The following is a 17,670-nucleotide window of genomic DNA, read 5'->3' on the forward strand; positions in this document are numbered from 1 at the left end:
CCAAAACTGCCCTGTAAGAGCTGCTCTGAAAAAAATTAACTGTATTCCAGCCAAAACCAGCACACACAGAAAACTGTGGTCCAGTATTTGAATGGGCCAAAGGAAACACCATGAACATCAAGTTAGTGGTAAAGAGGTTTTTCCATACCTTTTCCAGTACAAGCTAATGTGTGCACAAGAGGAAAAGAAAAAGCCCACTGATGTATCCCCACTCACTGGGTACATGTGGGAATGTGTACAAATTGCAAGCCAGACTGGTTTTCTAGGGCTAAGATTTCAACAAGTGAATTTAAAGACATTTCTCCAGGCACAGCAATGTAAAACAATAAGAAAAAAATTTAAGTTAGCTTCAAGTCATTTAAAACCAGTAGATTTTCACTACAAAAGTGAATATTTAATTGAAATATGCCCACTTTAACTGGAGTCAGAAGTCATTAAGCAATGAATTAGCCTTCACGTTAGTTTTTAGCTTGATTAGTAGTCCATGAATCCCCAGTGTAGACTGACCACGCACTGAACCCTTTCTTCCTCATCTTACCAATCATAAAAAACATATTTCAAAGTCTCAAGAAAATTTCAGTGTTTCATAGGTGCTAAAATTGCGTTCTATAGTAGCACAGCAGTTTTATGAAATACACCCAGTGCAAAAGATATCAACATCTAAGAAACTAATTCCAAAGAACTTGTTTCTAAAATTGACCTACTCTAAGGCATAGGAAAAAAAAAAATCCTGATAAAGCACTCATCTAATTGAAATTTCATGCTACTTTGAGAAAACATAAGACTGAGTCTGCTCCACTTGTGCCAACTTGAGAGTCAGTGCTTTTTTTCTGCTATACCTCCTGTCTCCTTCATGCAGCTCCTCAAGTCTTCCCACATGCCTCAGCAGCCCTGAAGACCAGTAACAGAAAGATTACACCTTCTGCCTCCCTCCCAGGCCCCTCAAGCTGAAAGGCTCCCAATACCTTTTAACTATGATTTGCAACTCTATCTAAATTCTTACCTTGAAACATTCAAAGGTAATAGGTATTCACCATGTCTAGGTTGGCTTCCTATGGCCACAGGCAGAACTAGGATCAACACTGAGCTGCAGATCACTCATATTTTAAGAGCAGAGGGGCCATCTCAGAAAATGTGCTGTTCAGAGGACTCGGTGGTCCCTAGTGACATGCTGGACAATACAAACACTGAACTGACACAAAACACTAAGTATAATCGTTAATTTTTAGGGCTGATAGATCAAAAGGTTAATTTGAAGATAGACTAGCCCTCCTTATCTTACACTTTTAAGTTTAGGCTTTTTTCAGATTCCTATTTAGAGACAAACATTTTGTATAAGACCACAGGAAACTGCTCCAGAGTTTTCCTACAAAAACTGTTTCTCTTCATTTGCTGACTCTAGCCAAAATCTGTAGTGAAAGCAGCAGGAGCAAGAAATCTGAGGAAATAATTTTTATGCTGCCTATTTTCAAGTCTTTAGTCTCAGTAGATTTAGACCATAGCAATAAGAAATTTATTGTCTACTCTACTGGGTTTGCCTGCTAATGAAGAATTAGTTTCATCTGTAGAAGGGGAACTAAGCTCAAAGGGGCCAACAGGTGGGTGTATCCAGAGCTCCCAAACCGACATGCTAGAGCATGAGTTACCCAACCAGTTGAATTAAAATTGTAAACAGTTGCAAACAAACTTCTGCAGATGTTATTACTCATGTATGCTTCACACCCATAATTTGCAACTCAAGTAATGCCAATATTTATGTACTGTAAGTGCTTAATTATGTTGCTATGGAATGTAACACTCCTCCTATAATTCAGGCTCAGGACAAAGAGGTTGAATTCACTTAAAAGCATAGCTTTGGTTGAAACTTTACTCACCTATCAATGTCCTTGGCTACTGCAACCATGCAATCATTTCAGTCCTCACAGTAAAAGCAGTGTTTAGAAAGATTGTTATTCACCAAGTCAACAACGTCAGTAATATTTTATTGTACAGACACTCAAAGTTTCAAGAACTGGAGTTTAGCATCAGGAGACAATGTTCAAGTTTTCAAAAGTACAACCATGGGTGACAGATCTGCTGAATAGAGACTGGAATACTTGAGTTTTCTGGATCTGCTGAAATTTAACGATAGCACCTGCTGCTTCCTAAGTAACACAGCTTTTTTCTTGGCAGCTCAGTCTGATGCAGTGCCACAGCTCTGAAAATCACGTAACAGAAAATATTTAGTACTGTATCTGCTAGCTCCTTCAAGAAAAAATAAGTGGTGCTGAGACAGTGAAGTAGTTCCAGAGATTTTCTTTTTTTCAAAGATCATTAGTTATTATCATCAGGTTAATACTTTTAGTTCTCTCTTTTTTTCATTCCCAGAATGAGAATTCCCTTAAGATACAAGTAAGATAAAGAGTCTATATCTATATTTTAGGAAGATAATTAGAGCAGCTCTAATTACCATCAGAACAAGCTTTACAAGCTTTTTTAGTAACTCCATGTAACAGCCATACAATTAGAGAACACTGAAGTTTAAAATCTGAATTTCAATTACAGCAACATCTAGGTCCATTATATCACTACAGGGTCAAAAAAGCTGTTTAGTTGTCAACTTTCCCACCTGAAAATTTATCCCCAAATGAGAATTTTTTAGACTTGAAATCATTCTCCCTTATAGTATGATATTGCTGTAAGGCTTTTTCCTTACCCCATAATTTCATGATATATACATAAAAAAATAATTAGAACCATTTTTACATAAAATCTCAGGGATTTAAAGAATACAAATAAAACAAGAAACACGTGAAATGCAACTACAGAATATTTATACCATTTAAATTTTAAACAATTTCTGAATTTAGCAGAAGACCCACAAGTTGTTTTATGCTGCTAAAATATATAACCAAAAAAGTTACAGTCACATTTGCACTTCTTGTACTTGGGTTTCTCAGTGTACTGTAATGTTCACTGATAAGAAGCTGCGTTTTAAAAAATGATTATTTAATCAGGAGAAACTGAGGAATTTCCATCTTCAAGGAATACTATTTCAGTTGTGAAAACACCCTTCTGACTTATCTGACTTCAAACTGTGGAGGGAGGAGCTCCTCATTCTGTCCAAAGTCAAAGCAACAAGTGACACTTCTTTTTCAAAGGGCATCACAACTGACAGGACCTACTGGTCACAAATCCTCCCACATGAAAATACTCCCCAGAACATTTTGAGAGCTAAACCAAATTTGTCATCCTTTCTCCACCCACAAATCCTTTTTTTGAATGAAAAAAATTATATGTAACAACACAACTAGGAAGACAATAAATCTTCTGGTAGACCAAAAAAAAAGGCACCTTGTAAAATTTCTTCAAGTGAAACTATCACATAACACAAGTAATTAGTTACCTTCATGAGGAATTATTAGAATTTCTGAGGAAAAACAAGTTTAAAAAACTTCTTTGAACTTTTGGACTCATGAGCACATTCTGAACACATATAAAAACAATTTCCACAATACCATGCAACTGCCAGGTCTTGCAAATCCTACGGAACTCCAAGGGAAAGCAGAAATACATGATCATTTCCCTTGTTCTCCTACTAGAGCAGTTGTGCGTTAAATGATGGTGAGACAGGGACTGTTCTCACCAGGTAACACGAACAAGTTATGCAAAAAGCTCATGAGAAGTCCTTAAGCATTGGAAATGGCTGGCCTGGACATTAGAGTCATAAAAGCTTCATTTCATGATTACATGGATCCCCGTATTGCAAACTTTTACCTGGTGGCTACACTCGATTTTTGTTGTATGCATATTTTTAAAAACCTCAAAACACTGAGTACCTGTAATGACAGATAAACCACATTTCTGTAAGATCAAGAAAATGAATAAGCTCTTTTCATACTATGAAAGGGCAAATTCATACTGAATATTACATAGTTGGGCAAGAGCAAGACTGACGTGGGACTGGAGGCTACTTTATTTTCCAACTAAAAGAAAATCTCACTATACCAAATGCACTTATCCTTATAAAGACTATATCAATGCTCAATTTGAAGTTTTAAGAAAAGTTCTATCCTATAATATATATTTCTTGGGAGAGAAAACAAAAGAGGCCAAAAGAATTCCCTCTCCATATACCAACAAACCACAAAGTAAAATACACAGAATTTACTGATGCTTTGCTTTAAAAATCATCTCCAGGGAATGTATCTACATTACAAGTCTGGTTCTCCATAGCAGTAATGTGAACCTAAAATGCAAAATTTCCAGTAATAAAAACAAAAGTACTGCACCTGAATAATATTTGCAGAAATTATATTAAAGGCCAATATATGATCTCAAAAAGCCCGGTTGCACATCTAAGAAGAAACATCACTACTGAGGAGTTCAGTAAAATAAGAACTTTGTATTGGTCTCAGCATTATTACTCACCCGCTTTGGCCCACTAAAAATCTTCCTGGTGTTTTCCTTGGATTTATCACCTTGTTTATTTGTAGATTTCTTATTGCCTTCAAGGACACCAGATGCATCCTCTGAAAACTCCAGATCTGTTAAAGGTAAATATAGACATGAAACAACCATTTTAAAAGCTGTTCAACCGGTAGAGCATTTCTGACAACTCCACATGTATAGCGTCTGACATTACACCATGAACAATCAATATTCATCAGAAAAATCAGCCTTAATGCCAAGTACAGTCCTGGATGCAGCTCAGGCTTGCTGACTGGATTGCAGTAACACAGAGAAGCATGACAAGGTGCACAATCAAAAATATTACAGCACCTCTTGCCCACTGGGTAAGCTGCAGGCTACTGCTTCCCATCCCACACTCCTGTAAATCCCAGGACACCTTTTACATGAGCTTACTAATGGCTGGCTTACTGCTACAACCCTGAGCAGCAGATGAATAAAGCAGGAGACTGGGTTCTCCAAAAGTGTGAGATTAAGAGAGTTAGAAGAATACACTACAATTACAGAACAGCAGAATAGATCTTGCTTCACTTCTCATGAAGGCAGCCTGTTTATATTTGCTTATTCTGCTGTAAACAGGAAAAAAATACAGTGTTCAGCTCAGAAAAGAGTCAGCTAGAAGAACTGCTGACATGGTCTTTCAATGGATTTGATACTTGCATTACCACCGATTCCAGTATCTTGTCCCGGACTGTCAATCTGCAATTGACTCATCAAATTCAATTTTTGACCTTAGTTTTTTTTTAAAAAACTTGTGTTGCTTTATTTGAAGCACTATCCCTTGCAGACAAGGGAAAGGGTTTACTTGGCACAAACCAGAAATTATCATCAATTTCAAGATGGAAATAAAGACAGGCACAGAGACACACTGTTTCATCTGACAAACTGTTCAGAAAACCAATCTATTCCTGAAAAGCTGCTGCTGTTTGAAAAGTCCACTGCAAGAACACAAGCAGGGAGGACGGGTTACTCTAATCCCAAGTACCTAGGACCAGTCAAGCTGGTTAGGAAGGCAAAGGCAAAGCAGGCAACCAAATTTCTAATGGCATTCACAAGGATACAAAACCTGCCTGGGGAATAGAACTACTCTTAAAATAAAGATCCAAAGTTTCCCAAATTGCAGAAAATTTCCCCAAGCTCCAAAGTTTCCCAAATTGCCTGGGCTTGGCAGCACCAGGACTGGCAGGATGCCTGCTGCAAGGCACCTTCTGGATCCAGCCTCTCACATTCTATCCCACTGGTTTTCAGTGTGGTTGTGTCAGGTGAGCACAAGACCTTACAAACACAGTGTCAACATCGCCTCTGAAAACAAGTGACTTTAACAGATGTTTCATAAAATTAGTGTAACCGAGGAAAAACTCTACAGACCAATTTCCATTAACTAAAACACAAAACTACTTCCAAATCTATGTAAAAGACAACTTAGTTCTTGATGAAGCCAATTTAAGGAATAAAATCAAATTGCTTTGATATATATCCTTATAAATCCAGAAATAACTACATACAAGCCCTGAACACAGTTCTCAAAGAAAATCAAACCAAGAGAACTAGACCCTCCAATTGCAGACTAAAAGTTAAAAAGTAATGTACTTGACTACAGCCAGTACAAATATGCAAGTAATTCTAGAAATACAAAATATTTCATCCACCGAATGAAAGCAGTAACTTTTGACCTGTGCTATGACTTGGACTTGTCATTGCTTCAATAATGATTAACAATGCTCTGGGATCAACACAATTTTAACTTAAATTTCCTTTGAATTCTACTCCTATGTGATTCTGAACTACCCCATTTAAATTAGTTCATTTTAAATTCAAAAAAACTTCTTGATAAAAGAAAGTCAACTTCTACTTACAATAGGATAATTCTGCATCTTCTCATCTTCTTAGCACATCAAACACTTACTAGCTTTGTAAGATTACCTGGAATGCTTCTATCTGAGCAGTGCCTTTGGAGACCTTCTAAAAGCACACTTCATACATTATCTTAGCAGACTTCTAAATCTAAACAAAATAGGGTCTGGGTGACAAGTCTTTTGTTAACATTAACTGAGGAAAACTCGAGTAGTTTGGTAAGCAGTGACCCTACCAGCTGGAGTTCCAACTGGCTCTCTCCTGTATGGCTTTTTGGAGGGGTTTTTTGCCCCCTCACAGACCAATTGGTCCTATTACCTTTTTTCTCAGTATGGAAGCATGCAAGTCCTTTTTTTTTCTCAGTCTACCCATTTTTAAGGCATTTATAATCTTCAAGATAATTTGCCTGTCTTGGCTAGAACTGGAAAGATGTTCAAAGACCAACTAAGGCAACAACCACAGTAAATTTCCTGGGGAACAACAACGGAGTTTTGTTTTAGTGTCTCAGGGCAATTCTGCAAAAGGTTTTGAAGCCCAAACAGGACTCTGCCTTTGAGTACTTTGATGTAGTTTTAACTAGCTTAAAATATTTACCCAATGAAGGTGACTCCGTTTTTGAGAAGATGCAAAGAAATTTAAAAAAACCAAAAAAATCCCAGGGCAAGTTGGCTCACCAGCACTGAGCTGAGTGCTAGATGCTGATACACAAAAACTACATTACCTAAAAAGATTATGGGAATCTCATCTTGATCAAGAAAAGGAAAAATGCAGATGACACAAAGGTTAAGCTACATATCAGAACTGATTTACAAAGCAAAAGACTAAGCTGCAATACAGATTTCTCTTGGATACAACTCCCCATTGATTATTATAGTCGAGTCAGTAACTGTTTTCCAGTATTAAAAGCTTCTCCTCATTGGAGTCATCCTGTACTCTGGCTACTGAAATGACAAAAGCAGTGTTTTAAACCTAGGAAAGTCTCACCAGTACTTTTAGTCCCTGGCATTCTGGCAGAAGCCAGCTGGGAGGCTCACAAGCCAAAGGGGCCTTGCTTCATTGGGCTGCTACAGAGCAATCTGAGAGAATTTCAGATTGAAGTGGCAAAATAAAAAGTAAACTTTTACTAGGAACTCAACACTTTTGCAAAAATCTAAGGCTAATAAAGTTATTATTAAGTATTTTCATTAAAAAGTGTGGTCACAGCATCTAGGAATTTAAAAGGTGGAGCTTTTTTTCAAAGTTGGGGGTTTTATTTGCTTGGCTTTTGTTTGAGGTTTTTTTTGTGGTTTTAACCATTTCAGCAAAAAAGACTATCATAGAAGTGAGCAACAGAAAATTTTTTTCAATGAAAGACAGTCTAACCAAAACTGAATTTATCTGTCTGGCAATTTTCCTGTACTAACAATATTGTTCCTGTAGTCTCTGCACTTTCTTAGATCTCATTTGTCAAAACATTTAAATATGTATTACCAAACTTAATTTCCCTCTGTGAACTACTAGACTGGAAGGAAGTCTTTATAAAAATGTTCCATTAAAACATCTGACAAAGATTTTGTAAGGTTAAGGCTAAGTCATGATTAAGGTTCTAAAACCTGTTTCATAAAAATACACCTCGATTATGGCAAGTAACCAAATCAGTATTATGGCAAAGTAAGACTGTGATAGCATAAAGTTTCTTGAAAAACTGCTTATGCCACGTAACATTATTTATGCACAGAACACCAAAATCAGCCTTGGGATTTTCCAGGGCTGAAATTCAGAGAGCCAGTCTGGCATTTCACCTGTCAACCTGGAACAGGAACACTGGATTTTTATCTGGGCATTTATTCATTAGTACAAAGAAAGAACAGCACATACAGAACTCAGGTAGCATTAGCACCTCTCAGTACTATTCAACATTTCTGGACAGTGTTTTACTGTGCAAGATGTTCTGAAAGTTGTTTCTCAGGTTTGGAGTCAAAGCTGGCATTTTTCATGGATGCAGAAGCACATTTTTCCAGTATGCAAAGACAATAACTCAGAGCAATGTCACATTTTACTGCAACTTCAGGTTTAGATCCAGAAGTTCTTGAGAAATTCTCAGGCTCAGCATCACTGTTTTTAAGGACTCTTACCGTGGTTGTTCTGAGAAATCATGATTCTCAAAATTTGCAAAGAGAAAATAGCATAAACTTCAGCAGGGAGTGCCACAAATTTTAGGGCAGCATCAGACTCTCTGCTTTCATAATCTGTACTATAGAGCATCATCCTTTCAAGTTTCAGAAAAAAACCTGCAAGTCAAATCTCACCTGCCAACAGCAGCACAAAACAAGAATCAAATGAGCAAAGGAGATGCAAAATAAAGGGGAAGCATCTCCCAGGAGAGGGACTGAGAGGTAGCTCTTACCTGAAGTGGAAAAGCACATTAAGAACTAACAAACATAAATTTACACCCCCCTGTGCCATGGAAATCTATTAGGAAAATATTTCAGAGAAAACATCTGTGAGACCTGGGAGTATAAAGGCCTGCTTGGTGAATGCAATGCCACATGCAAAGTGTGTATATTTTGAGACTTCTGAGGACAGCAGCTGAAAGGATTATTTGATGGGTCAGCATCTTAGCTGCATTAACTGTACAAGCAAATTTTTCCCTTGGAATAAATGGCTGAACAAAAAGTCATTAAAGACAGGAACTAGAAGTACTTCTTAAACAGCCCTGTAAGATAAACCCATTTTCCAAAGAGGCTGGAACCCAAGTGTCTTATCATAAGTAAATTTTATGAAAACAAATAATGTTTTTTTTTTTGTTTGAAAACAATCTTCTTGTACAACATCAGTATTCATTTGTTCCTTTCAAATCCACCAAAAAACCCTAGTGGTGACATTTAGTTTGATTAAAAGGCTTACAGAAAATTCTGGTTTTAGAAACAGCTATAATTAGAACAGAGAAATTTTTCCTCTGAAATTTTATTTCGGGATTATATTAGCAGAAGCTATTTGTAGGAAAAAAAAACCCAGCTTCTCCAACATTTGCAAAGCTAGACTGAAATCCTCTCTTGCTATCACAATGAAATACATCTGGCCAAAGTCTTGAAATGTAACAACTTCAGTGAGTTGATAAAACTTCTCTCACTTCATGCTCCACAATGGAGGACCAAAATGTTCCGTAGAATAGCGGCAGTGTTTTGAAGTATTTATTCCAACACAAGTGATTCTCTGGCATTGGATTTTTTCAGAACAGAGGAGCTAAAAGCAACCTTCCACCAAAGGTATTCCTTTTCTTCTTCACCAACACACAGGACCCAAGCAACCACCAAGCAAGTCTCATTTTGCAAAGGATTTTAATCACCAGAACTTGCTCAGCAGCTGCCATGTCCACAGTTTTACTCATAAACATGTGTGACTACACACACAGCGCACTCCCCAACCTGTACAGAAGAAGGAGATATCTAAACACTGAAAATAAGAGCAGAAACAAATATGCAGAGCCTCTCCCAAAGCCAGTTATCTGACTGGCACTCCATGAGCCTCCACAGCCTCTCCCTTGAGTCATGCATCCTCAGATAATATGGAGCCTGAGAAAGGTGCAAACTGCCTACAGTCACATTCAAAAGCAGAAAAGGATATTTCCCATTTCTTAAGAGCTACTTCAATGTGCGCACTTAGCTCTGCAACTGTGGGCTGATCTGGAGGCTCTGTGGGATGATACCTGCCTTACAGGCAAAGATGCTTATGCTTAACACACCAAAAAGGTGCAAATCTTCTGTTGGAAAAGAAAAAAACCCTCTACCTCTGGCAAGAGACCAAGGGGTAGGTATAAAGCATACTTCAAGAGAGATATGAAACACCAGACAGGACCACAGGAGAAGTAAGCTTAGCTGTTAGATTTCAAGTGAGTAATTTAACCATCAGGTTTCCAAATCAGTGGTATTGGACAAACTCCTAGGTACACTGCAAAAAGAACAGAACATTGAAGTCAATTAAAATTAAATGCCACCCGTGTATTCCAAAAGAGTTCTACTGACCTGCATTAGTGCTGAGCTGGCTATCCTGGGAACAGTTTTCATTGCCATCAGAGGTTGACTGTAGTGAAGCAGATGGTACAGTTCTACTTCGCTTTTTGTTTGCCTTCCTTTCTGCTACCTGCCACTCTTCATCTTCGTCCTCGCTTTCACTTAAGTCATCAAACCCAAAGTACTTGATTTTGTAATTGGAACTCCCAGAACTTCTAGAGGCGCCTTCATCTCCCCCTCCCTCGTCTTGATCATCAAACCCAAAAAACTCTAATTTGACATCCTTCTTGGATTTGGTATTGCTTGGTCGGAACCTGGTTGTAGTTTTTGTGGTGGCCATGTCTGCCTTTTTCCTTAAGCGCCCAGCTTCGCCCAGGTCGGTGGGGGCTGCCGAGGTGAATTCATCCATGCGCTCCATGGTGTCCTGGATGGTGACATTGCAAACTGACAAGCAAGATGGGTGCAGAACAGTGTAGTCTCTAGTCCGTCCCACTGTCCCTCTAAAACTGGTCCCACTACTTAAAGAAACTTTTTTTCCTGCATTCAGACCGTCATTATTTGACTCATTGTTTGCTTTGGATAAAGACTGACTAGTGCCATCCATCAGCTTGTCAAAATTTGTTGCCCCCTGCAGTTTTGCTTTGTTGGATCGACAATATGTCCTACAGTTGCTTGGCCTAGGAATAGTTTGCACAAGTTCTTCACTAATGGCTTCCTTTGGATTTTCACTATCTTCTTTATCACACTCCTCATCCTTGCTCTTCACCTCTGAGAGATGTTCATTGTCAAAAGCTAATATATACTCTCCAGTTCTGGTGTCTTCAGTTTCATCCTCCCATTCATACAAGTGAGTTCTTAGTGGCCCCTTGGTCTGAGATGTTTCTGATAGAGAATCTGCTGTTTTTCCCACATGGGAGTCCCAAGAATCAGGCAAGTCCTTGGCTTCAGTGTTGCATCCAGAAGTGTCTGTGGTTTCAGCATTGGTTTTATTACTGTCTCCAGCATTGTCATAGATGAAATGACTGTTCCCATTATCTTCTTTCAAGTTCTGGATTTTATCTACAAAAACACATATATTTATTATTAAAATGGAATATTAGAAAAAAATAGTCGCCCGTGTGGGTTACTTCAGAAATTTGCAACATAACAAAAAGTATTCTGTGATCACTGACAAAAAACATTATAGGTGTTTATCCACCTAGTTTATACTTCATAAGCCCTCCAGTTTAAAGGTTTTGCTATAATAGTCTTCTTGTAACTTCTACTAAAAAAAACCCTTGAAGTGTCACTCTGAAAATATACGCATCATGTAAAACACAGTGGTAAACCCTACATACAACCACCTACTTACCATGGCAAATTACACTGAGAAAGAGAAACTCTGTGGTGAAATTTTCAGGAAAGACAATTAATGAAGTTTGACATACAGTGACTTACAGTGAATAACTAGAGATAAAGAACAACTACACATGCTCCTTACAAATACAAGGAAATAATTTCCTTCTTGTACCCTGAATAAAACAGCAAACAACTTCAACTGTCATTTAATTTTGCTGCTCTAAATGAAAATATTTGGACTTGCAAAAGAAATATAAAAATGCAGTTGTCATCAGAAATTTTAATTTTATTGCTTCTGAAATGCAGGTTTATGCACTGAATTTCTCCATCTCTGAAGAAGAGCTGCTGCCAAAAGTCATTCTTGCACTTCTCCAACCCACAGCCACACTCACATCTTACACTGTCCAGGAGAACAAGTTCCACTATAAGAAGTCAGTTTTTGTAAGGTTTGTCTCCAGCCAACCAGCACCTACACAATAGTAACTCCAGGAAGTAATGCAAACACTAAGTCTTCCACTTGCTGTCCTCTAAAGTAGTAGGGAAACATTCCCTTTGTTTTCCCTGAATACCAACAAAAGCTTGGTGGATTTGCTACCAGAGTTTCATGATGACTGCATCTGCCATCCTCTGTTGACATCACACACACACAGACACCCAGAGGGGTATTTCCAGGAAATAAGAATTTCTTGGAAATTTCTGAGACAGTATCAGCAAGCACAGGAACCCAGGTGCCTGCCCTTACTGAAATGGCTGCCTGGGCAAGGAGAAGCAAGATAAGAAGTCTGACAATGCAGAAGACCCTGGTGCACAGAAGAGCAGCACATGATGGGATAAACTGGAGACACAGAAGCAACTGAGACAGGGCCAAGTAACAACAGAAATGCTAGAAGAGACGTGCTTAGAAGACATGTGCAAAACATTAGTGACAAAAGGGGTTCCACTGGCAAAATGCAACCCCCAAAGGTTCAAATTTTTAAGCAGCAAAGACTTCCTAAACTCACCAGTAAAATGAAGGCCAAAGCATCTCTTTAGCACTAGTCCTGATCACATTAAATTTCATCAGCTTCCATTTACCCAAGTGGCACAAAAGTTTCACAGCACTGACCAGAAGGTTTCAACCTCCTGATGAGGGAAACAAGCATCAGCATTGTTCCAGGGACTTTGGCTCACTTGTTTTCAAATTAAAATGGAATCATCTAAATGCCATCCTTGCACATATGTTTTATAGAAGAATTTTAAGGTACTGAAAATTCTATGTAGAAGAAATGGCAACCAAATCCAGTTTTGTAGGAAATTGGTTTAACCCCTGCTACAATTCCTCAGGGAACCAGGACAAGTAATATCTGACAAACTGCATCTAAGTCTCCTGGAGTCCGGCTGAGATCTGTCACAGAAGTTACACATACTCAGCTAGAAATAAAAAAATTTTCCACAGAATATATGAAATGCAAAACTCAAGACTAAATTCCTCAAAGAACAAGGAACCCTAACCCTGCCACCTCCAAGATGGAATCTTGGTTATTATTTTTCAGTATCAATATGTTACACAAGCAATATTGTTATTCCCATTTCAATCTCATGCTTGCCATAATCCAAGAGGCACAACCAAAATTAATTTTTCTGGAATCAAGGAAGGGGTTTGACAGTGTACAATATGTTCCTTTCTCCCATATGTTTAATATTATTGTGAAGCTGAAGACTACCACAACACTCTAGGCATGAAAAACAGCAAATTAAATTTAAAACATTTTTAGACTTCCTTGCTAAAATACACTGTTTTGCAGGCTCACCATTGCTGTTCCATATGTAAGGGAACTTCTTGTCTCTCCTCATGTAAATGTGATCAAAATCAATTTCTCCAGTCAGCTCAGCTGACTAATAAATAACAAATCCATTCTAGCCCGGTCAAATGGCTTTATTGATGCTCGGTTTATTACACTTCCAAGAAACGTTACAAGGCAAAGAGCACTAACAACTCTTCATGTTCACAGCAGGACTTGTGTAGCCTTTGTGTAACATCAGCAGCTTTGAACCTTGAGCTGTCTTGAGAAGATTCCATAAAAAGTGCTGCATCCAATTTTACCTTTCAGTTCCTAATTTAATATAACACACCAAGGTACTCCTAAACAGCATAAAAGTGGCAGTTAACCTCCCCCTTGATTCTGGAGCACCAAAATTTAAAAAACATACAATGCTTCAAAAGTCTTAGTCACTGCACCAGGAAGGTTTTTCCATCTCCAATAATAAGCAAGGCTAATGGAAAATGGTAAAAAGTTTGGCTTTAAAACTGGATCATCACGATGTTTTACTGGAAAACTAAGCAGTCACATTTAGAGGAATACTTTCTCTAAAGACCCTTTGTCAAGCCACGGTTCTCATCTCATCAGTGGGTCAATAGCTGTCAGCCTGAACCCTCAATACCAGAAAGTACTGCTAATCACTTCCTAATTGCCCAAAGGTGTACAGGAACTGCAATTCCAATAACCCTGATCTTTAAAATTATAGTATTTATTGGCAGCAACTACTACAGCAGAAGCTACCATGATTGTAGGGAAAAAATATATGAGAAAAGGAACTAATTATGAATTACTAAATATCCTGAAGTCCAAGAGAGGCATAGAACTTCTCCTCCTATTTTTAACTGCAATTAGGCTCTTCTGGGGCTCAGATATCAGAATAACTCTCCCAAGTAATTTAAAATCAGCAACAGCATAACTCCCCTCCCCAAGTACAAACACTGTATACCTAGGAACCATAATCAATGTTCTGTGGTAATCATGATTTATTTTCTGTTTAGATCACTAAAAGTTGCTTTATTTCATGCTCTAGTTTATGTCACTTAACAAGACAGATGTCTTCAGCATTGCTGATGAATCAAAAAAAAAGCCAAAGTAAAACTTTCACTCTTTCCCATAAAATGCGATGTTTTCACACACACACAGATGCATATTACTAAATCTGTAAAACTGTATTTAAGTGATTATGATTATTGTTATTTAAGTGATTATGATTATTAGTCAAGTAACCATTAGAGAAAAAATTTCAATTTCAGACAATGCAAGATAGTAAATTTACATAAGGCAATAAAGTTTACACTCTTCTATAATATATATAGATATATGCAAACACTCAAACAGCAGGAATGTTAGAGAGTTGTCAAAAGCCCACTGCTTTTTCAGTAACAAACCTGGAAATGTGTAAGAAATATGCATCTATACTTACATGGATTAGACTAGATGGCTATGAAAATAACAATGTTATCTCATTTTTAAAGAACACTTACCGTAAGTACTCATTAGATGGAACAAATGTTAATCTATACATTGAACAATAAATGCCTCATGACTACTACAGGCTTGCCAGTGGTACTATCTCCTCCCTTTTCATTTTTAAGGTCATGGATAAAATGAAGAATGGGATTCTAGAACTAAAAAGCTCCACTTTTTTTTTTTTAAGAAGAGAAATTAATTTTTATAGTGGTAAGAAACCTACATCCTCCAGCTCAACATCTGACAATTCTGACATGAAAATTCTCACATTTCAACTTCATTTTTTCTTTAAGGACCTATAACAGTAGAAGTTTGACAGGGGAAATACTGAAGTTTGGAGAAAAGATAAAAAACTCTCTCCACCAAATAACAAAGCTGTAAGAGTTAACAACTTATACCCTGACCCATCAGGTATAGCATATACCAAAACGGAATCCAAAACAAAGTAAAGTAATCCTTTAGGAAATCAAACACTCCTCTGGGCAAGAAAACCAAGCAACCATAGTCCATCCATCCTCCTGCCTAGTCCCTGTTTCACTTTTCTTTCATTTAACTTACAAGGCTAAGTGACTGGGGCTCCAAGTCTGCAAACATCATTTTCAGTTCTGTAAAAACCAAATCATTATTAACAGTCTAACACTAAGTGCCTACAGTCAAACGTTACATGCTTTAGTTAACTATTCAGAGGTAGAGCTGCAGAACCTCATTTGCTATTTTCACATTACTCGGAGCACAGAGCAGGATCTCGGGCTGTGAGAACAAGGTCTCCTGCTGTAAATTTCTACCCTGAACAGACGCAGGGCTCACAGGGCAAAGCTGCCCCACAGCTCAACCACCATCCCCTGCAGCCTCCTGAACAGCAGCCTGAGGCTGGGCAGGGGATCACACACCGACATATGCCAGCTCCACGTGCCCTCGCTGCTGCCTTCCCAGGGATTAGGGACCCAGCTAAAACCTCCTCTGCCATTCCACCATGCAGACAGCAGGGAGGCAAAAGCACAGATGGCACCTGAAACAGCACTGTGTCTTTGAGAGCTCTCTTCACCACAACAAATTTGATCAAAACAGTTGAACAGCACAAATGTTAAAACTGAACACAAAAGGACAATCAATATTATTCTTGGTATTATCACATATGCAAAATAAATGCTTACTTTTTCCTATGTACTCATGGACAAGTTGCCAGTGTTACATGTTAGCCTTACTAACTTGAACTTTGGGTTAGTTTTCTCTCCTATTAAAGCCAAGCAAAGTATCCTCCAAGCTACAAAGGCACATGGCCTCCTGCAGCATGAAAATTTATGCTCCTTCAGTGCTGCGTGAGTAGCTGTACAAGCCTTCACTTTAATACTGAGAGAAACATGATTACTATTCACAATAAACAAATCAACAAACACACTGTGTTTCTTTTAGTACTAGCCACAACTCACTGCAAATATTAAAGGCAATGAAATTTTGAGTGCAGGCAGGTGGTATGATGCCAATTTTACATTCGTCTTGATTTCTCTTCCAGTAGACACTAAGACATGGTGGCAAGAAAATGAAATATAAAGAACTGTAAGCAGGGCTTTCAGAACCCTCCAGCTACTGAGGGCACATACAATTAACAGGCAGCAGATCAGGAACAGATCACTGACACAGGATGGAGGGAACAGTTTGTTAAGCTCATTATGAGCTACTGCTCTGCCTGATGTCCCTGAGCACTTGGAAACATTTATTATGGCTCCATTACGCCATGACCAATGTTCTCAAGCATAAAGCTACATCACTTCACTCTGCAACCTGCAGCTGACCAGCTAAAAGAAAGGTGCTTATATCACATCCCTCCTTTCCAGGAAGAGCTCAACCGAGACACACAGAGTGTCATCTCTGGTTTGATCAGAAAATCAGGAACTGCAGAGTGGTGACGGTTCTTTCCAAATTAGAGAACAAATTTCATTATGCATTGGAAATGAAGTGTTTTGATTGGTAAGAAGAAAAGGCTGAGACTAAACTCCCTTGATCCATTTTCTGTCTATGACTGAAGAACTGGACAATTCATGAAAAAAAGCCCACGGAAACAAAATACACACTTGATGAAATGGGCAAAATTTATTTCAATTAAGTATCCATTAATGCCTATGAGATCTTGAAAAGCAGTGCCTGTTAGTAGGTATGAACAGAAGACAGGAAGATTTGACTCCCAAGACCAGCTTCATGGTTGACAATCTCTAAAATAGCTAAAATTATAGAACCACACCCATAGCTATGATTACAAATTCTTAAGTAATTGAATTACCAAGAAGTCTGTATGCAGGTGGGACAGACGTTGTTTTGACTCTGTGCAGATGTTTTAAGTGGCACCTTATTTTGCAGGAAAAAAGTCGGAGAAAACCCTAAAGTGGTGAGAATTAATTTACTGCTATGACAGCACTGTTTTCCCTTAAGAACCATTTGCTTGTCTTGTTTCCTTTTCGAGCACCCCGAATATCAAATTCTAGGCTAATTTATAGGAATAAAAAATAATTTGTTTTTTACACAGTCCTAACTAATGACACTATGACTCCATTTCAGTTAGCTATTCTTTTAAACATGAGACAGAAGATACCTCAGACCCCTTTTCTGCTCTCAAATCACCTAGAAGCATCTGTCAGTCTGGTAACACATTCTTCAGCATCTCCAATAGACCATTATTTTCATTCCCTGAGCCTTTCAGAACATGCTGCTGGCAAAATATCCCCCAGTGGCTTGGCTCCAGCCTGGGAAATGCTGAACCTTACCCACGGTGT

General features: G+C 38.2%; 1 protein-coding gene across 6 annotated transcripts in view; it reads right to left on the bottom strand.

Annotated features, from left to right (window-relative positions):
* Window positions 1-17,670, bottom strand: part of WAPL (WAPL cohesin release factor) — a 136,116-nt gene that overhangs the window by 36,047 nt on the left and 82,399 nt on the right. For all 6 annotated transcript variants that reach the window (XM_021536198.4, XM_021536199.3, XM_085583269.1 and 3 more), the window contains 2 exons: window positions 10,308-11,354; window positions 4,411-4,526 (listed from right to left, as the gene is read on the bottom strand). In XM_021536198.4, coding sequence (XP_021391873.2) covers window positions 4,411-4,526; window positions 10,308-11,354 — 1,163 coding nt within the window. The remainder of the gene's footprint in view (window positions 1-4,410; window positions 4,527-10,307; window positions 11,355-17,670) is intronic.

This window comes from Lonchura striata, chromosome 6, assembly GCF_050655825.1.
Source record: "Lonchura striata isolate lonStrDom1 chromosome 6, ASM5065582v1, whole genome shotgun sequence".
NCBI lineage: Eukaryota > Metazoa > Chordata > Aves > Passeriformes > Estrildidae > Lonchura > Lonchura striata.